General features: G+C 37.5%; 1 protein-coding gene and 1 long non-coding RNA gene across 2 annotated transcripts; one reads left to right on the top strand and one right to left on the bottom strand.

Moving 5' to 3' along the window:
- Positions 1–4,909: 4,909 nt before the first annotated feature.
- On the bottom strand, positions 4,910–7,876 carry LOC112187912 (probable serine/threonine-protein kinase ifkB). Its single transcript, XM_024326878.2, has 7 exons — positions 7,746–7,876; positions 7,242–7,315; positions 7,100–7,154; positions 6,882–6,999; positions 6,621–6,791; positions 5,855–6,033; positions 4,910–5,750 (listed from the first exon to the last, which is right to left on the bottom strand). The coding sequence occupies exons 1-7, from the start codon at positions 7,771–7,773 to the stop codon at positions 5,296–5,298; spliced, it is 1,080 nt and encodes a 359-aa protein (XP_024182646.1). The 5' UTR covers positions 7,774–7,876; the 3' UTR covers positions 4,910–5,295.
- An 8,195-nt stretch (positions 7,877–16,071) lies between these two features.
- Positions 16,072–19,868, top strand: LOC112185855. Its single transcript, XR_005805647.1, has 7 exons — positions 16,072–16,337; positions 16,453–16,507; positions 16,620–16,699; positions 16,819–16,868; positions 17,491–17,634; positions 18,278–18,346; positions 19,582–19,868. It is a non-coding gene; the product is annotated as an uncharacterized LOC112185855 (long non-coding RNA).
- Positions 19,869–21,707: the final 1,839 nt, after the last annotated feature.

Here is a 21,707-nt window from a genome sequence, read left to right as displayed (position 1 = left end):
GCCTGCTCTTTAGCAAAAACAGGATCGAGACCTCCCTATGCTAAAGATATAACATAAAACATTCAATTCTTACAAAGGATACAAGGACATATCTGTGGACCTATCCATCCAGAATGCGGACCATTCAAGTACTTTATGGTTCTAGTGGATGCTTCGACACACTGGTCACATGTCGCTTTATTGTCCACAAGAAATGCTGTAAAACTCCTAACACAGATTATACGTTTAAGGGCTCACCACCCTGATCACCCTATCAAGTCTATAAGGCTTGATAACATTAGAGAGTTTACATCAAAAGCATTTGATGAATATTGCATGCCTATTGGGATCGATGTAGAGCATCATGTACCCCATGTGCATACACAAAACGGTATCGCAGAAGCCACCATCAAAAGGCTACAGATGGTGGCTAGAGCATTGGTTATGCGCACCAAGCTACCTATATCTGCCTGGGGTTATGCAATATTGCATGCAGCTTTACTTATTCGTTTCAGACCCATTGCTAGCCAACCATTTTCTGCGTACCAGTTGGTAACTGGATATGAGCCTGACTTACGCATATTTGGTTGAGTAGTATATGTGCCTATTGCACCCCCACAGCGCATCAAAATGGGTCCTCAGAGACGATAAAGTATTTATGTTGGATACGAATCTCCAACGATTATCTGCTATTTGGAACCCTTGACAGGCGATCTCTTTACCGCTAGATTTGCGGATTGTCACTTTGATGAGACAGTCTTCCCGTCGTTAGGGGGAGATAGGAAAAAGGATTTTCCAAGGGAACGATAGGAATTGTCGTGGTTTGTCCCCACTCTGTCTCATTTTGATCCTCACACTTCACAAAGTGACAATGAAGTGAAAAGAATAATAGATCTTCAGAACGTATCAGATTCGATGCCTGATGCGTTTACTGATATTGCAAAAGTGACGAGATCACATATACCAGCTGCAAATGTGCCTGCAAGGTTAGAAGTCCCCAACAAGGGGCACGGTGCCATAGATAGAGGCATTGCAACCTCACTTAGTGGAGGTGTGGTTGAGGTCATGGCTCCCCAAGGAAGAGGGGGAGGTCACTTGGTTCGATTGACACTCACCCAAGGAAGAAGAGGATGAGTAAGGCACAAACCAATCATCAATGTATAGAATCCCTCTCATGAGATTGTCTCTGATTATAGTAATGTCCATGAATCAATAGTAGAGGACGCTCCGATGTTAAAAATGATTCCAGAGAACAAAGAAATCTCAGAAGATATTAGAGTGCGTTTGAGTTGATAGAAAGATCTTCCATACACATTGATGATATATACTGTTGCTCAAGGAATCATAGAGCACGATGATATCGAATCACGCCCTGTTGCAAAATGTCAACAAAGAGCAGATTGGCCTAAATGGAAAGAAGCAATCCAGGCAGAATTAGATTCTCTGACAAAGAGACAGGTATTTGGTCCGGTAGTGCTAACCCCACCAAGTGTAAAGCTTGTAGGACATAAATGGACCTTTATCAGAAAGCGTAATGAGAAGAATGAAGTCCTAAGGTACAAGGCTCGCCTTGTGGCACAAGGTTTCTCACAACACCCTGGAATTGACTACGAGGAGACATTCTCTCCCAAAATGGACATTATAACATTCCGCTACTTAGTTAGCTTAGTAGTTTCCAAAGAACTGGAAATGCAGCTTATAGATGTGGTTACTGCATATCTCTATGGGGATATAGATTCAGAGATATATATGAAAGTGCCTGATGGTCTTACATTACCCAAGTCAAGTGACTCTAAACCACGGAGTGCGTTTGCAATGAGGTTGAAACGCTCACTTTACAGATTGAAACAATCCTGGCGGATGTGGTATACCCGTCTAAGTGACTACTTGATTGGGAAGGAATATAAGAACGATGAATTATGCCCCTGCGTATTCATAAAGAAAACAAGTTCCGGATTTGCAATTGTAGCAGCATATGTCGATGATATGAACATAATAGGTACTCTTGATGAAATCAGAGAAACCGCGAGCTACTTGAAATCCGAATTTGAGATGAAGGATCTTGGGAAAACTTGATTCTGTCTAGGCCTTGAACTAGAACACCTAGTTTGTGGAATACTAATCCACCAGTCTGCATATGTCCAAAAGGCAGGCAATTTAACATGGACAAAGCGCATCCTGCTAGCACTCCCATGATCGGTCGAAGATTGGATGCAAAGAAAGATCCATTTCGTCCAAAGGAAGATGACGAAGAGGTGTTGAGAGCTGAAATTCCCTATCTAAGTGCAATAGGCGCATTATTGTACTTAGCCCAATGTACTCGACCAGACATTGCATTCTCAATGAACTTGTTAGCTAGATTTAGCTCAGCGCCACCGCAGCGTCACTAGAATGGTATCAAGAACATTTTCCGATACCTAAAAGAAACCATTGACTTGGGACTGTTCTTCTCCTACAGAGAGACAAGAGAGACCGCAAATGGAACTGCAATCCCTAAAGGAAATGTTTATGGCGAAAACGCCACTCACTACACCGAAATGCCAAATGAAGTTTTGGTTGGTTTTGCTGATGCTGGGTACCTCTTTGACCCACATAAAGGTCGTTCCCAAACTAGTTATGTATTTACCAATGGGAACAAGGCGATATCTTGGAGATCAACCAAGCAAACCATTGTGGCTACCTCCTCGAACCACTCTGAGATCATTGCTCTACATGAGGTGGTTCGTGAGTGTGTATGGTTAAGAACTATCATTACACATATTCGGAGGACTAGTGGTTTGAGTTTTACCACTGAAGAGCCTACTTGCATTTATGAACACAATGCAGCTTGCATCGAACAGATGAAGTTAGGTTATATTAAGGGTGATAACACAAAACACATATCGCCAAAGTTGTTCTATAATCAGCAACAACAGGCTCTCCTCAAGATTCAAATAAATCAAGTAAGGTCTGAGAAGAATGTGGCAAATTTGTTCACCAAATCATTGCCCAAGGCCACATTTGAGAAACATGTGAAAAACATAGGAATGCGAAGTCTTTCCAAACTCCCTTGATTAATGCAAGTATCAGGGGGAGGTGTAGACGTCAGGAGAAGTCTAACACACACATGTCAGCCTCAAATGTAGAAGGTGCGTTGTGCTCTTTTCCTTCAACCAAGGTTTATTTTTGTCCCACAGGGTTTTTATTGTTACTTGACAAGGTTTTTAGTGAGGCAACAACTCATGCACCATTTCATCTTTGACTTGGCACAAGGGGGAGTGTTAAAGGAAAAACATATTGTGTGCCTTCGTCAAAGCAACTGATGGAGAGAGAATCAAGGAATCGGTAATTACCATCAATCAGCACAATTACGGATCAATCAGCATTTAGTATCATTAATGTAATCAATATTTCCGTTGTAATTCTATCCCTATATAAAGGAACTATGAAATGAAATGAGTAGACCAATTCCAATTATCATTTTACTTTAACACTAATCCCTTATTCTTAAAAAAAATAAAAATAAAAATAAAAATCGTGACTGTGTTCGAGTTTATAATGTTGAGAAAATTGTCAAATTTGTCACTTCCCCTTTTTGATGACTAATCTAGTCCTTCCCTAACATCGCATAGAGGTAATGGTGCACAATTAATACCTTCATAATGGACTTGAAAATTGGTCAATTGGATAACAATTCTTCATTTTTTGCAGGGATACGGGAGGAATTGGACAAACAATATTGTTTAGACGCTACTGGCCCATAGGGAAGCCCCAAGATCGCCCAGAACAACAAATGAGAAACTCCTTGTTCAGAGAAGGCATCGCTTGAAGACCCAATTCTTTGATGAGCACCAAAAACTCTTGACGATTGACTCTCCAAGATGATGATGATGGGTTTCACTTTTTCCAGCTTCAGATCCGCAGCCAACCATAACCAGTCTAATAGAGGTAATTATTTTCTCCTTATTCATTAAATATATGGAATCTCAGTAAATCCCAGTTTTCATTTGCAGTGATGTTTTCTTTTTATAACCCACCCAAGCGCAAAGAAGCTGTTAGTGTTCTACTGGTTCTCCATATTCATTGCATCTGGGGCATATGGGGTTAATTGTTCCCGAATATATTAGCAAACTGGGCAGATCATAAGTCAGTAATCTCCAAAGAAAATTTGATCCTTTTTTGTCAATCTTCTTAAACTGTTTAGCTATACTGTCGAGGCTTGGACCCTAAAAGAGTCAAAAAAAATTTTATAATCCTCCAACACTTTCTAGCTTGTAGGGAAAGACTACAAGCTTCTAGATATCCCAAGTTCTCTTTAAATTGCAAATCAGAGTACTTTTTAGTTCCAAATTGCAAATTAGAATGGTGCCTCGTAGCTTAGATGAAAATAGTATCTGAAACATGTAGATAACATAGCGGTTTGCTCTGCCTTATTTTGTGGATGAAGCCAGCTTACTCTGCTGCTCAGGGATCAAGCCCAAAGAAGTCACGAACATAGGTATACTGTTAAGAGCGCTGAATGTAGCAAGAGATGAGGTCGTTGAAGCTCTTTCGGATGGTAAGTGATTTCTTCTTTCCCATTCTATTGATAAATTAGCTCCTCCACTCTACTTTGTGATAAAGAAATTTTGTCAACAAATTGAAAATTTACATTTAATAGCAATGGTATGGCTCTCTAGAGTAGGTAACCACAGACTTTCTATATTTACTTTCCATTATCCTCACAAAAAGAACTGAAATAGATTGCATGTTTTGTTGTTAGCTCAAGTTATTATGCCATATGTCATGTTAGCTTAAAGCATTTCAGAGTTCAGAATAATCAGTTGATAAAATCTGTGGTAGCACAACCTATTAGGATGCTCACATTGTATCTTAAAATGGTTAAACCACTGTTAGGGAAAGAAAAGGAGGAGACAAAACATGAGAGCGAAAAGCTTAATATGTAGTCATCATTGTTACTCGGAAAATAAGAATATAATGAGTCTTAACAGTAAAACTTCGGATTCCACATACACCATTATGTCAATAGAGTGAATATACCTATAGGATATATACCAATATTTGAAAATTAGAATAAAGGCAGTCAGAATTCAAAGCTTACATTGTAATAAACCAATATATTGTCTAACATAATTTCTTGATTCCCCTACATCAGTACATCCTCCATTTGTGACCATTATCGATTGTATTTAAAGTTCTCCAATAGAACCAAAACATAGATCTCGTCCATAGAAACCCTCGTGCATGAAACTGTTAAATCATTTGATGTTTACCCTATCAAGTACTTTGAACTTTTACCGTATGTTTTTGTTGAAGAAGAATGACAGCAACTGACAATTACAGTAGACTATGCCTTCTGTGTCTTTGAACTTTACCTTTGACATTCTTAGGCTTCCTGTGTTTGTGCTGCATACCTTCAATCTGCTTTTCGGCAGTGGCATGTACCTTCTGCTTCTTTTTCAGATGAAACTTGAGAATAGCATCCTCTATTTCTACTTTCTTCTTCATTATCCTTGATGATGAAGGTCTCTGTGATGGTTCCTTTTTTAGCATCCTCATCACCCATGTCTTTAGTAAGCCATCAGGCCAGCTGTCAGGAAGCTCTGCTTTTCCTCGTTTTGTCAGCATACGAATTACCTCAGATGCTTTATGTCCTCCAGTACTGTTAAGTAGCATCTCAACCAGCAGAATACCCAAACTAAACACATCAGCTTTTGCATTAACCAGTTCATCAGGTGCTGAGTATGGAGGTTTGGTTTTAATCTCATTTGTACCATCGCCTATTTCCTGGGCTGCAGAACAGTAAGTAGTAGAAGTGTTAATTAGGTCCCAATGATACCTGGCGTCTCTTGTTAAGTCTTGGTTCTATTCAATGTAAAACCAAAAGTGAACTCACCGAGGCCAAAATCTCCAATTTTCAGCAGGCCGTTGCTGAAGAATATATTTGCCTTCTTAATGTCTCCATGCATGATATTGTGACCATGAATGTGTTTCAGGCCTTTTGCGGTTTCCAAGAAAATGTGTGCACATTCTTCCGGCGTAAGTGCTCCAGCCTTCATCTTTTGCTCTACCGTGCTTCATTAGCACAACAACAGCAGAGTGTTAACTCCATAAATTTATGTAAATTTCAAGATAAAAGGTTACCAGTGCAGGCAATTGCACCTTCAATTGAACTATGCTATTACTCACAATAATGTGAATCTCATGCAATTTTTTTATTTGTCTAATAACTGCATTATTTTGCTTGCAGGAACAAAAGACTAAGTCAAAATCGTTTGTCTGTAGACTGAAGTAGTAAGTTATCTTGGGTGCAAAAAGGTTTTAGAAATTAGTTGCTTGAAATGAAATCATTCTCTCCCTCCCTTTATCTTAAGAGTGGTAGGGAGAAATGGAGGATAGTATGTAGTTTCATTTTCAAAGTTTTTACGATGGGGTACTCTTTTTGCCGCTCACTCGGAATTACCGAGCAATGTTCTGACAAGGCCCATTGCTATCCTATTCGTTATAAGGTGATTGAAAGTTATCAGTGGAATTCATTTTCTGATAAAACCAAAGTTACTTGTTGCTTAGATGAAAAATGTATCAATGATAAATGTGCAGAATAGATTAGTAAATGAGTGATAGATATGAATCTGTTGCTTTAACTGAGGAGTGATAATTACCAGTCACATAGCTCCTGCTGAATGTACAGGCATGGTTGGTCTGTCTCAACTGGATGCTCTTCCGTTGGTATTTGAGGATCTCCAGTTATGCCAACAAAAGTAGGTTCAATCCATACCGAATGGTATCGGACAATTGCAGGGTTATTGAACTTGGATAAAATGACAGCCTCCCTAAAAAAATTAAGCAATTTATGTAAATATCACTGAATACAAATCAGAAATTGTCATATTACAAACGAATCTTAGGCTTAAGTTTAGTACCTCATGAGTTCATCAAATGGGAAATCCTCATCAACGAATACTGAGATTTTCTTTATAGCATACGTTTTTTCATCCAACCGGTTCTTGCAGCAAACTACAACTCCATTTGCTCCACTTCCTTAAAATGAATAGAAGTGGAAATAGTAAGCCTCAGTTTAATCTTACGAAGCAATTTCAAACAAAGTTTTCGAAACCGAACTAAATTGTAATTTGATTACCAAGATATTCTTCGGTGTCCAAATCGTAGTCGGAACTGAACCTAGAGTATACATTCTGCATCCAAAATTACCAAAAGAATCCATAAAACCATTTAACAATGGACGTCATTAGCAAGTATATGATGATTAAGGAGTTAATTACCTCATCCACTGTAGACATTTGGTAGCTGTGAATTACTACATCAGACTCTAGACATTTGATTTCAGCAGGGAGATCTACGCAAAGCAGTAGCAAATTAGTGTGAAATATTCAAATTATGAACAAATGTACCAATTCACCAACATAGACCTGATAAATTCAAGTGCTTCTTCTCAGCTAAATAGAAAATCATTGATCTCAAATTATGGATTTCGTGAACCGCCCGTAAATATAAACCAGAACTATCCAGAAACACTACGAATTCACTAGATCTCAAAGCAACAAATTCCAATTAAACATGAAATCACACTATAGATTATGAAGCAAAATTGAGATCCAAAGCACACTTCAACTGTAAATTCCTCGAAATCGAACAAAAAGAAAGAAATCATAAATTGATCCAAGTTTCAAACGTTTCAATTCACAATTTGATTGAATGAACGATCTACATGCACCACAATCAAAAACAGAGGCAAAAATCATAATTTCGAAATCGAGAAAACATACTTAAAATCTGTGAATTTTCGACTTCCATTGTGAATCTTGCTTCTAGAACTGAGCTCACTGAGAAAAAAAAAAACCTAATTTCAAATCACGGCGAGAGGGAGAGAGAGGAGTGTTTTGGCTCTGGCTTTACTGTTTGGCTCAATTTTGAAAATGAGGAGGCAGGTTTATAAAGCCTCACGATCGGGTCGGGTTACTTTTTTGCTCCGGGTCCGCATCCAAATTGGGTGGCACACGTGTAGTTTTATTTTGGTAAAGTTACCATTGTTTTCTTTACCATAGATCACATTTCTTACGCATTAAATGATCTTGGACTTCAGACGTCTTTAGAATTTGAAAAACCTCTACTCAATGTTTATCCGAACAAAATGGGATTGCAAATTGCATTCATAATATATTCATGACTACATTGTAGTTTTAAATGAAAAATAAACTATACTAATCGTTTGCATAGTTACGCAACATAATCAGATGCTCGGTTTTTTACTTAGTCCATCCAAAATGTAAAGGGAAGGTCATTCATACCCAAGGTTCTAAAAAATGCTAGGCGCTAGTCGGGCGGTGACCCAGGGACTAGCGCCTAGGCGGGGACCAGGCGGTTTTTTTTATTTAATTTTTAAATTATTTTAATGACATATAATAATATAAATGATAATATTTAAAGTCTAAAAATTAATTATAAATATAAAAATAGTCAAAATATAGAATAAATTAGGGTTTATGACCGCCTAGGCTCCGCCTAGCACCGCCTAGTCCCCGCCTAGCACCGCCTAGCACCACCGCCTAGCCCGCCTAGTCCCCGCCTAGCCCGCCTAGGCGCCCAGCGCCTAAGGGAAACGCCTAGGCCAAAATCGGAGCTGTTCCTTGCCGCCTAGCGCCTAGGCGCCTCCTAGGCGGCCCTAGGCCGATTTTTTGAACATTGTTCATACCTCTAAAATTGATATTTGGATTTTTTTTTTTTTTTAAGTTATAGTTGACTCTGTCAACTCATGTCAAATTACCAACACGGACACAAAAGTTCCCCCAAAAATCATCTTACCTTCACGAACAGTAGTACATAGTCTTCAACTTGGAGAAAACCTTCTCCTCCAACGTAAACCCCTTGTGTCTTTGAATTTCAGTATTACATTTCCAAATTATACCGTAAATTTCAATGGGTTAAATACTGGTTACTACCCTGTAGTTGAGGTCTGAAATCAATTCAGTCCCTGAACTTTCAATTTCATCAAAAACACCCATGTGTTATCAAATCTCGTCTAATAAATCATTTCGTCAACCATCCGTCAATTGGAGTCGTTAACTCGTTGATGAGGCATGCCATGTCAGATCATGTGGGCCCCACCTACCAGGAAAAATTCTAAAATTGCGCCTGCCCCTATTCTAACCCAGAAACCCAATTACACCTCCCATTTCACGACATTATCCCGTAACACAATCCCAAATCAAGAAAAATTGAAACTGTCATTCAAGAACTAGTCATTGATTTGATAGAAAATAACATATTATCATTCCATCACAACAGTCCAATTATCCAGCTTAGCTCCATCACTCATCTCCGCCACTAATCACCTCAGAACACATCACCAAGCCTCTAACTCAATTTCACCACATAACTTAAAATTGGCTAATTATCACATCCTCCTTCTAATTAAATTGGATAATAAAGCCACCCAGTTTAGTGTTTAGCTTAAGCCCACACACAATTCTAAAAACAAAGATTTGAATCCTACTCTACTAGTTCTGCCATGGATTCTCAAAACCTAGAACCTACTTTGAATTCTTCTTCTTCAAGATGAAGCATTTCTTCCAATCAATCCAAGCTAGAATCCCTAAACCAGAAACACATTCTAAAACCCGACTCAAACCACAACCAGCTTTCACTATGCCAAAAAAGCTATCAGACAACAGAGTTCAGACGACAGAATAGTCATTTTCTGTCGTCTGAGTGTTTCAGACTAAACTCAGACGACACATAAATTAAATGTGTTGTCTGAATACAATGAGAAGCCATGCTTGTTTCATTTTGAAGATATGGTCAGACTCAGACGACACTTAAATGTCGTCTGAAAAAATGAAAATTTTCTTAGCAAAACGTTTAGATTTCCCTCCAACAAGAATAAGTCTTTTCCCTCCTAAATGCCCAAACCCTATCGATGACCAGTGAATGTAAAACTATTCAGACAACAGAGCTAAGAAATTCTATTGTTTGAATAAGGTGAGTTTGACTTTTTTTATTTGAAGTCTGTTTTGACATAACACAAAACCTAGCAGCTTCGTGTTTTTCAATATTCCCACAAACATTACCTCTCTGTCTAAACTCTCTTACCAACCAGAAACTCTATACCTCTCAAAAATCGGCCATCTCTCAAATCAAATCTAATTTCTGAAACCCAGTCCTCTCTCACCCAGATTTCTCTCCTAATCTCCTTGATGAATCGATGATCGACGGCGGTTGCAAGACGGGCAGCTACACATCTCTGCTCCCCCATCGCTGACCTCGCCAACTCGATTGGAGACTTGGAGTTCTCCCGACTCGGCAACTTGCAAGAGTGCAAGGCTAGAACCAGCAATCCATCTCCGGCCTCCGATCTGGGCCTCCAGCCTTTCAAGACCCACTGTGACAGGGTCCGCCCCGAATTCCACCCTGGAATCCGAAGTGGCCCTGCGGGACCTACCTTTAAAGAAGGTTTACCAAAAATTTCGGCATAACCTCCCTTAAAAATGGGCAATCCAAAACCAGTAGAATTTCAATTTCACTTCTAAACAACCCTCCCAAAACTCCTGGAGCCACCCTGCTCCCAAAACCGCACAACTCCACAATTTAGAGTATCAAATTATCCAATTAACTCAAATTACAACCAAGTCATAGGTTACAATATTAATACAAAAAAATCTCAAGGTTATCAGAGCAGTCTAGAACCAAAAAAACAACGATACACATAGTAGGTTAGCAAGTAACCTACGAGGGATAGATGACAGCGGTGGTGCTAAGCCTCAACTCCTAAAGCCGAACAGCTACACTGCGAACTGGGCATTTGAAACTGAAGGGCCCAGGGGAAAGTACATAAAAGAACGTTAGCGTGAGTGGAGAAAAATAAACAATTTCAAACAAAAGGAATTTTATACTTTCCCATATTTATTTCTTTAAAAAGTTCCCGATGCATGCAATGATTAACGAAAATAAAACAAGAGGAGTTCCGCTCATGAAAACCGACTAGCCCCGCTAGTCACAAACGATTAAAAGAAAAGGTTAAAACTCTGATACTCAAGGAAATAAAACCAGCCCCGCTGGCTAAAATAAATCGGACTAGCCCCGCTAGTCGAAAATAGTATAATGAGTAGGGGAAGACGATAGCCATACGAGTGAGCCACCCAGGCTCGGGTGATAGCCTCCCGGGCTAAAGTACTCCCATTACTCCCGCAATATATCCTTACGCCACTAAGTGTAGCGATAGGATACTGGGCTTCAGAATTACTGTCACAGAGACAGTAATCAGCACCACAAAGGCGGAGGGCTTCTGTGATCCCATCACCTGCCACAAAGGCAGAAGATCAAAGTTAGCAATGATAAGTCACCCAAAGTATGGCAAAAGAAAATCCAAAAACCTCATAAATCCATAAAACTTCCCCAACTCTCGTAAATGAATTTCCAACGACGTGTCCCACACGCCAAGATAATCTCAAGTTCAAAAATAAATAGGAGATAAATAAATATAAAGACTAACTCCATCGAAATCTCATTTCGAAAATCTCAAATCGCCGAATATAAATATAATATAAATAGTATAAATCCGGAAATCACATCGGAAATAAATAAATAAGAGAAGATAAGCATAATCCAATGACGTGACCCCGCACGCCATAAAATCTTCAAATACTCAAATAACCAAAACCATTTCTGAAAAATAACCATATGCTCGGAAAAGTAATATGATAAACAAATTATAACCTTGGAACCAATTAAATAAATGCATGCATCATTCTTTGAAAAATAAAAGTCCACTCACAGTATGCGGCTAACGTGGTACCCAAGCGTAAGGATCCTCGTCAAGCGATGGGTCAGTACCTCGTCCTGTACACAATTATATTCCGTAAACAATAATTCGATAAACAAGTACGATTCTATACTGAATCCCAAAACCCTACGAAATCCCACATCTCCATTTCTTTCCGGATTCAATCCAAACTTCACCATTAATCTATCTTCGTCGATTAAAGTATTCCATATCGGAACAAAGGAAACCCGAAGGTCGGATTCCCACAATTCGACAACCAAAACTTCCAAACTTTGGGAATTCACAAACATATCCAAACTCTTCCAAAATTCACCAAACTTCACATACAAGCTCCACAACATTTATACAATTTAAAGGGCTAAAAACTGAAATTAAAACACTGCCCACACACGCCTCCACGCGCCGCCAACAGTGGCAGCACGTGGGCCTCACGCGCCGGCGGCCACTACCTCCGATGGCCACCATATTTTGACAGTAGCACCTACTCAACACACTGATCAATTTTACCTTTAAACAGTCGAAACCGGCTGGTGAAATTTTTCCAGAAAATCCCAAGAACCCTAGGATTTGAAATCTTCGATTCGTACTCCACACTGAAAATCTTGACTCGAGGATAGGGGCGAAATGATCCTTGGCAAAAACCGATCCTTCGACGCCAGTTTGGTGGCCGGAATCGCCGGAAATCGATGAAACCTCCGTTCGGCTACCGTAATCTTCGCAGCTCAATTTCGAGCTCCTCCGGTCGAGCCGCCGCAAAACACCACCACAGGCGTGACAAGGAGGAGGAGACGAGCTTGCCGGTGCCCAGATTCCGTCGTGGGTCGGCCGGAGAAGGGAGATATCAGAGGAAGAAGAAACCGGACAGAAGGGAAGAAGGGGTCGGGGGAGAGGAGAGAGAAAGAGCCGGGTAGGTTTCCAAAAATGGAAACTTACCACAGTAACTCGGCTATTTATAGAAACTCATGAACAGTAACCGTAAACAGTAACTTTAATCTTTCGCTTATAACTTTCACATACGAACTCCCATTTTTACGCACCACATATGCACGCGCTCGGTTTAACGTCCTCTACAATTTTCATGAAGGAAGTTTCATCAAATTTTGACCAGAACGAAAAGTCAACTTTTAGGGCAACTAAAAGTATCTAAACAAGTAAAAAGTGAAAGAAATTATCGTTTCCCTTCCAAATGACTAGTAAACGGTAAAATTTAGGTCCAGGACGTTACACACTGGCCATCGCCTCCAGTCTTTCAATCCCCACCAGCAACCCATCTCCGCGGCTCCGCCTCCAGGTATCTCACCATCTTTCTCCCTCTCCGTTTTCTTCTCCTCCTCCGTGACGGCCGAAGGCTCATCCGATCCTCCTCTTGATCTGTAAATAATCGATTTCTAATCTTGTATTCTTGTAAATAATCAATTTCCAATCAGTAAATAATCGATTTCCATTTGACGGGCAGCGACACATCTCTGCTCCCCCATCACTGAACTCGCCAACTCGATTGGAGACTTGGAGTTCTCCCAACTCGGCAACCCATCTCCGGCCTCCGATCTGGGCCTCCAGCCTTTCAAGCCCCACTGGCCACCACCTCCAGTCTTTCAATCCCCACCAGCAACCCGTCTCCGCGGCTCCGCCTCCAGGTATCTCACCATCTCTCTCTCCCTCTCCGTTTTCTTCTCCTCCTCTGTGATGTCCGAAGGCTCCTCCGATCCTCCTCTTGATCTGTAAATAATCGATTTCTAATCTTGTATTCTTGTAAATAATCAATTTCCAATCAGTAAATAATCGATTTCCATTTGATCTTGTATTCTTGTTGGTTTTTAACTAAGGTAATGCCATAATGGTATAGTTGAAAAATTGAAATGGGTAATGGGTAATGGGTTCGATTTCGGATTTGCATTTGATGTTGATGGTATAATTGCAGACAATCAAAAGACTCAAAATGATATAATTGCAATTAGGATTTAATGCCGTTTGCAATTAGGATAGGATGCTTGTGTTTTGCTGTGAATCTGATAGCATAATTAGGATAGCATAATTGATACCAATCTGATAGCATGTTTGTGTTTTAGGCATCCAAATGACCAAATATAAACCCTAGTTGTTCTATTACTGAAACAGGAATTTGATAGCTTCTTTGACTCAGAAGTTGACCAAAATTCTAGATAGTTTTGGTTTTCTGGGTTTCAGAAGCAGTGAAAATGAAGCATGTTTTATATGTTTTTAGTCCAAAATCAAAATGTATGGGTCATTGAATCTGTGGTTTTGTGTTGGTGGGTTCAAATTCTTATGAGATTGGGTTACTGGGTTTTTTGCAGGTGAAGTATTCGCAAGAGCCGGACAACAATACCAAGTGTAAGTAATTTGTAGTTTAACCAATGTGTTGTTTTCGTGGGCTTATTAGTATGAGTTTGAGTGTTTTTGAAAATCTAATGGTTTTTATTGTTTTGCAATGATGAATCAGCCTGCAAAGCAAGAGGCAGCGATCTCCGCGTTCATTTTAAGGTACAAAAGAACTTGATATTCAAAACCGGTCGGTTCAAAAGAAGTTGACCAAAATTCTAGATAGTTTTTACTTCAGCTTGTGGATATTTGTAAAAAAAAAAATTATTATTATTCTTCACCATTACATTTTCTAAAATGATACCTTTTTTTTCCCCCCTCTCAAATTGATCTTTTCCTGTACATTAATCTTAAGAGGAACAAAATCACCAACCCAAAGTTTATCTTCACTTCTTTTAAGTCTTTCTTTGTAATCTTTTACTTGCATAAAGCAATCATGTAGCTGCAGATAATAAAACAACATGCATTAACTTTAGTCAATGTTCCAAAAGCACTGGCATTATATATAAATGCAGCACAGACCCTCTTATGTGCCATCTAGGCAGTAGCTTGAGAGAGCCAAAAGACAAAACATTCTTATTCTTTTGTGCATTCTTACCTCAATTCTATGAATTCAATTTGGACGCTGTCATGTGTTGTTGTTAGTTGTTACTGACCTATACTTGGAATTATTGATTCAAAGGAGTTCTTAACCTGTACTTGGAATTATTTACTCTTTAGGTTGGAGATTGTGGATTATCAAGAATCAATCACAATACTTTGGTATCTGGTGATGTGCGAGGAAAGCTTCCATGGATGACACCAGAATTGTTGAACGGTAGCAATAGCCGGGTTTCTGAAGAAGGTTAGTAGGACTTTATATATTTTTATATCCTATATTACTGCAAAAGGAAAAAGGCATCATTTGCCAATGAAATTAGCATTCTGCTACTATCTTTGACAGGTTTATATTTTTTCATTTGGAATTTCAATGTGGGAGATTTCATTTGTAATATTGTTTGGAATAACTGAATTGGTATTCTGTCATATTCTTCAATCGTGCTTCTTCTAGTCACTTTGCTATTATCATTCAATTTGGAGAACTTGCTTGTTTACTGACTTATTTCTTTAGCTTCTTTAAATCTTATATCTGTTAGAATGCCAACACATGTTAATGTGTTAGTTGTTTTGCATTGCGTCATATCTGAAATACATGTGCAATATATATGTGCCGAAACATTGAAGGTATTACACTCAATTTGTTTATATGGTGTGAAACCAAGTATTGTGAGTATGATCATAGTGTTTATTTGATTTGTTTGTGCCACTTGATTGATCTTTTCGATGTGGGTGTCAGTGTTTGGATTGAAAGACCAGTAATATTCATAGGATCAGAAATTTTGTGTGATTGTCAAGGAAAGTAATGTGACTATAACTTCAATGGGACAGAGGAAAGGTGAATGAGGAAAATGGTGAATAACAGTGCAAGAAAAGAAATTAAGCATTCCATGCTTGGTAGCTTCATATATTCAGCACAAGTAACAAGCAACAAGAAATCTCATCACTTTTGTTCTTGCTTTTTTCCATTTTTTGCTGCTACTCAGTAATCCAGGGTTTTTCCACCTATAATGATTTGAAGTGCAATTTTGTTTTCATTCAAGACCTTGGTTCACAAAAAAAAAAAAAAAAACCTTTACTTTTCTAAGATCTTTGTTATTTGTGACTATATAGATTAGATTGCAGCATAAAATAATTAGAATGCCACAAAAAGAGCTAATCAATTGATACTCCTCGAGCATAGCTTAAAGTATTGGGTGCATTTTAGTTTAGTTTTGTGTATGATCAGCATGATGCCATTGCAAGTAAGGGTACGATCACATTTGAATTGTGTGTTTGCTTTTGTAAAATTTTTGGTACTACTAGATTTGTTATTCTCTATTGCACGTAACTTTAAATTCCATTCTATAGTTGTCACTATACTGAATTGGTTTCAAAATATTATTTCTTTTATAACATATTCAGCACCTGTTTCCTCTTCCTTTTTTTTTTTTTCTTTTGCTTTCTCTAATAACTACTTACTTGCATTATTATTCATTATTGACAGGTGATACCCACAATGGCAATCATTTGAATACGAGATATCCAGCCTTTACAAACTGACCTACAAATCAAAGGGCGAGTCTGCAGGGTGTGGAGAGTGAAGAAATACAGACCTGTTCCTAGAAACAATGGTCTTCAGTTTGTTTTAGTTAATGAGAAGGTAATAGCTACCATTCCCTTCACAATCTAATTATAGCAGCAACTCATTATCATACCTCAATAATTACCATCATTCAGCTAACAGATACTTTTTATGTCCCATTTCTCTTACACAGAACGAGGCAATCCAAGGATCTTTTCTAGAAGCATACTACACCACAATAAGGACTGGTATAATAATCTGCAGTTTACTTTATCTATTCGAAATGAGATGGTACTTACTGTTTCAATCGGTTTCTAATATAAATAAAACTATATGATTAATTTCTCGCGTGATTCTCAGGTCCGATTGCAGCTGTATAAGAATATTGTCTGGGTTTTCTTTAAAGCTCTGATCTGTGGATGGAAGTTGAGGGTTTCGTGGTTGTGTGTTTTTGATTGTGTTGTTTTTTGGTCAAATTAAGTTTTGGGTATGGTTTGTTTCATGTTTGATTGTGTAGTTTTGATTCTTTAAGTGATAAATTTATTGTATGTATTTGCAGCTATAGTCAAAAGATTGAATCGGTTTTTGTCATCAGAACGAATGAACTTGGTAATTTTATTTTTTATTTTTTATTTTAATTCATGTAGAAACTGGTTGTTTAAATAGAGGTAAAAGATTGGAATGATGCGGACATCATTCATATGGTTATGGAAAGGACCGATCAAATAAATAAAGCATGTTAAACATTAGAAATCAACTATATAATCTGTAAACTGAGGTTAGATGTGGTCTACATATAAGCCATAGTTCTTTGTGTTCTTCTCTGTGTCCATTAATTTTATATATGAGAGCTTTAGGTGATATGAGTTGATGTTTCTCTATAGATAGGTGCTGCTCAATTTTTGCAAATTTCATGTTTTAATCTCTATAATGATCTGTAATTGTCATTACATTGTACTTCTTCTGTGCAAATAGAAGTCCTAAATAACACTCTTTAAATCTCAGTAAATTATAGTGACAGTATTTATTAATCTCTTCTAAAGTATCTATTTGTATTATTGTAGCTGCATTTTGGTTCAAAGAAAAAAAAGATTTACATGCTGCTTTTCTATTATGAAATCTGATTTTTGATTTGGTAAAGCTGTAATATTTTTTCTAGATATAAGCTTAAGCTATTAGGGAATGACTCAACTATATTTAACCTTACAATATCATGCCTTTTTTGTTTCAGGTATGTCAATGTTCCTCAAGAAATCAACAGGCTGAGGTGCGGGGTGAACTATCACGGTCTTAAATTTCTTCCCGAGATAGAGCAGATGGCTGATTTATTGGCATCAAGGATGAGAAACCGCAGTGGAAGTTCCAATCCTTATATGTATGTACATTCTTACATTTTAGCTTCTTAAGGAATAAGAAATCAATGTTTCGACACTGTACTTTTTCTTTTTGAAAAAGAAAAAGTAAATGATGATATATCAAAATAGTATTAGAATAGGTGAATTTGGTGTATTGGTGATATATCAGAATAGTATTAGAATGGTTCTACAAGCAAATGATTGTTAACTTTTCTTTAATTAAAGGTAATAACTTTTGCTCTTCCAAGTGATAGCTTTTCTCTGATGATTTTCATGTATAATGTGGATAATTGTTTGCTTTTCAAAGGTGTTACTCGGTTTTTAAACATTGATTTCATCTTTGCATCTTTTTTATTTGATTTTTATGTTTCCTTAATCTGAGTTTCAAGCTTTTGATTTTTTTTTTTGGTTTTTTTTTTTGCTTTTATGATCATACTAGTATGTGTTTTTCATAATGACATACATTTTTGATTCATGAACTGCTCTTTAGTATACTATAATGATGAAGTTTTAATTTTTTTTTCTTTTCATTCATAAAACATGCAGTAGAGTTTGTTATTAGGTCTCTGGTTTCAGTCTACTTCTCACCATTTAACAAATCTATTAATCCCTTTATGTTCCATTATTGTTTTCCAAAGTATCCTATAAGTCTCTCTCTGACAGGTTATGGAGGTCATGAAGATATTGGAGATTGACCTTGAAAGTGGATGGATTTTGCCCAAGTTATTTCAGGTAATTGATAATAACTTTTACTTGGTCAAATTAAAAGCATGCCTCCAGAGTTTTTGTTGTATCTTTAGGATTATTTGTGATAAATAAAGACAGCAATGTATGAAGTGCTTAAAGCTGTTGACTATGAGTGTGCATATAAACTTTGTTAATTTTCGCTTCTTTTACTTGCTACCTATTTACCAATTTCTCTCTCTCGATCTGTTGGTATCATATGCCAAAGCTATTCATGTGTTATTTGATGTGCAAATGTTTGAGTTCTGTACTTCTGTACATATGTTTTTTTTTTTGGGTCCAGGGCATAAATGAAATAAATCTAAGAGAAGATTTGCATTTGTTGCTTTAAAGCGGTTTCCCTTATCATGATCTCTCCTTCAAAAGAGAAGAACAGAGTGAAACTAATCCATATTAATAGTCTGTGAACTCTATGTAGCATGTTTCAGTGAAATGATCAATTTTGGTTAAACATTAAAACTAATATACATTAATAGTTTCTTTGAATCTGCACTACCGGTTACAAATTTAGACCGACTATTTCTGGTTACAAATTTAGACCGACTGTTTTTGTATCCAGAATTAATTAAAGTTATGGTTCATCTACTGTTTGTTCACTTTGAAGAATCAACTTTGTTTTAAAGTGACAGGCAAGCAGAAAAACATGGAACTACATCATCATCATCATCACCATTGTCAGCTGCTAAAACACAAAAACAATTGAATTGAAATAGCTATGTTATAGCTTTTACTAGACTAATCAATTTCGTGCAGATGCAACTACAACTCCAATCGGAGCAGTCACTTTTTTTAACCAACACCAGCATTTTACAAAGCTGCAACTGAAACAACCAACTGGAGTACTTTGTCTCCTTAAATACACTCCAGCAGCTCCTTTTGATAGATTAATCTATCTCTTATATCCTTTTTGTAAAGCTGCAACTAGAATAGCTAGCCTTTTTATGCAGCTAGCATGTTTGCATCATCTCCTTTCGAATAGACTGCAGCTAAAATCTAAGATGTATGAAAACTGTTTTCACTATTTGAATGAAATGTGATGATTTTCCTTTTGTATGTTATTTTTCTAATTTACTCACAAGAACAAATTCCGCAGCAAAGCGCGGGTAGTATTTCTGGTATATATATATATATATATATAAATATCAACTCCTTCCAATTCTGATTACTGTTGTGAAACACATCCATTCACATTAACTTGTATTTTTTTTGTTTAATACTTGCAGTGGGAAAGGAAAGCAAATCACTTCTACACACAAAAAGACATTGATCAGGTCCGGGCCGAGTGGGCAAAGTATGTCAGCCAATTTCAACAAAGCTAGTGTGTCGAGAAGATTCTAATTTTGGACATGCATCACTATAACCCATATTAACTAGTTATGCAGTTGGTCTAAGTATCTATTTTTGGCCTGCAAGTACAGTTTATGATCAGTAGTATGAGATATCAGTGTTTTTTGGGTTACATTTGTTGATCATGCCAATTGCTATGGGTTATTGAACTGATGTTTATTAAGTTTAGCTCCATGATGGATGGATGTATGTATATATAGCTGCAGGAACAGATTGATGATCAAATATTGATGAATGCATTGTGTTGTTCCCAGATTTACATGATTATGGCACAACAGGGATACGAGTATGACATCTGGAATAGAAAGCAACAACAAAATGATGTTGTTGGACGCGTCAAAGAACAACAGAAACAAGAAAAAATGTGTTCATATTTGGACACTCAAACAACAGATAATTGTCGTCTTCATGTCAAAACAAAGACAGAGTCGAAAATGAAACAACATTTAACTGTCGCTCAAATTAGCTTCAAGCAACAAATAATTGTCCTGTCTGTGCTCTTCAACCTTCAGCTAATTGTTGTAGAGTATAAACCACAATAATAGATAAATGTAACCTTACCAACTTTTAAACCACACTTAATTGTAATTCCAAGATATATGCCACAACAGATAACTATTACTATAAGTTAATAAAAACCACAGACAACTATTATTTATATTCCCTTTAAACGTCATTTAACTGTCATATGTGACTAAACTCAAACGGTAAATAAATGTAGTATTAACTAAGTTCAATGTACACTTATCTGTGACTATAATGCATATAAAACAACATATAAATGTTATCGTAGGTGACTAAAGACGATAGATAATTGTATTCTAAACTGAATAAGAATGACAGTTAACTGTTATTGAACTGGAATAAAACAACACTTAACTATTATTATAAGTCCATTCAGACCACAGAAATTCTAAGGAACTGTTATTTGTTTCTAGATCACACGACATTTATCTGTCGTTTGAATTCACTAGCCTCATGTCTCGATTTCATCAGACAACAGAAGACCTAACAAATTTTTGTCGTCTGATAAATAAGACGACAGAGGAAATCTGTCGTTTGATGCCCCAAGAGACGGCACTGTACTAGACAACAGAAATTTTTTTAATCAGACGACAGATCTCCTCTGTCGTTTGATAGCTTTTTTGGCATAGTGTTTGAATCCCTTTAATCCCAACCAGCTTTGAATCCCTTTAATTCTATAAATAATAGAAGGTGAGCACACACACATACAGGACCGATCAGAAGCAGACGTCCGCAACCCAGAAAAAGTGCCGACGTCGCTCCTCTGACCTCGATCAGGTGTCGATGGCGGCATTTTTTCTGCCGGATGAAGGCTCTGGACATCTCAGACGGCATAACCATCAACACGAAGGTGAAGGTGATCGGATTCTCAGCGATGCGCGGCAAGCTCGCTTGAAACAATGGAAGCACCATCAAGGTTGATTTCGTACCCTTCATCGACGAGTCCAGCAGCAAGAAGAGGGTTGACATCGTGGCTTGGCCTGTTGGTGCTGATGCAGCCAGGAGGAGCGACGTCAGCACTTTTTCTGGGTTGCTAACGTCCGCTTCTGAAAGGCTCTCTCTCTTTCTCTCTCTCTCTCTCTCTATATATATATATATATATATATATACAGCCATTCTCAGGTGTGAACGTCCGTACCTAAGAAAAAGGTACGGATTTCCATTTTTTCCCCAGTTTTCAATCATACATTTACATCTTAACCGTTTAGTTTTCAAGTCCTAATTTATAGATCATCTATGCAAAATTTCAGCTAAATTGATGATCATTAAGGAATTCAAAACGGCAATTTACAACAATGATAACGCAGAGTTTTTTTTTGTGAAATTGAAAGTTCAAGGTTTGAATTGATTTCAGATCTAAACTATAGGGTTGGAAACCAATATTTAGCTCAATTTCAATTTAGATATTCAATATCAGATACATATAGGGAGGATCAAGAGAGGAAGTCCTTAAACTCTTAAAGTGAGGACGTTTTTA

The sequence above is a fragment of the Rosa chinensis genome, chromosome 2 (assembly GCF_002994745.2).
Source record: "Rosa chinensis cultivar Old Blush chromosome 2, RchiOBHm-V2, whole genome shotgun sequence".
NCBI classification, from domain to species: domain Eukaryota; kingdom Viridiplantae; phylum Streptophyta; class Magnoliopsida; order Rosales; family Rosaceae; genus Rosa; species Rosa chinensis.
The sequence above is the reverse complement of the archived record's forward strand: the minus strand, read 5'-3'. Positions and strand labels throughout refer to the sequence as shown.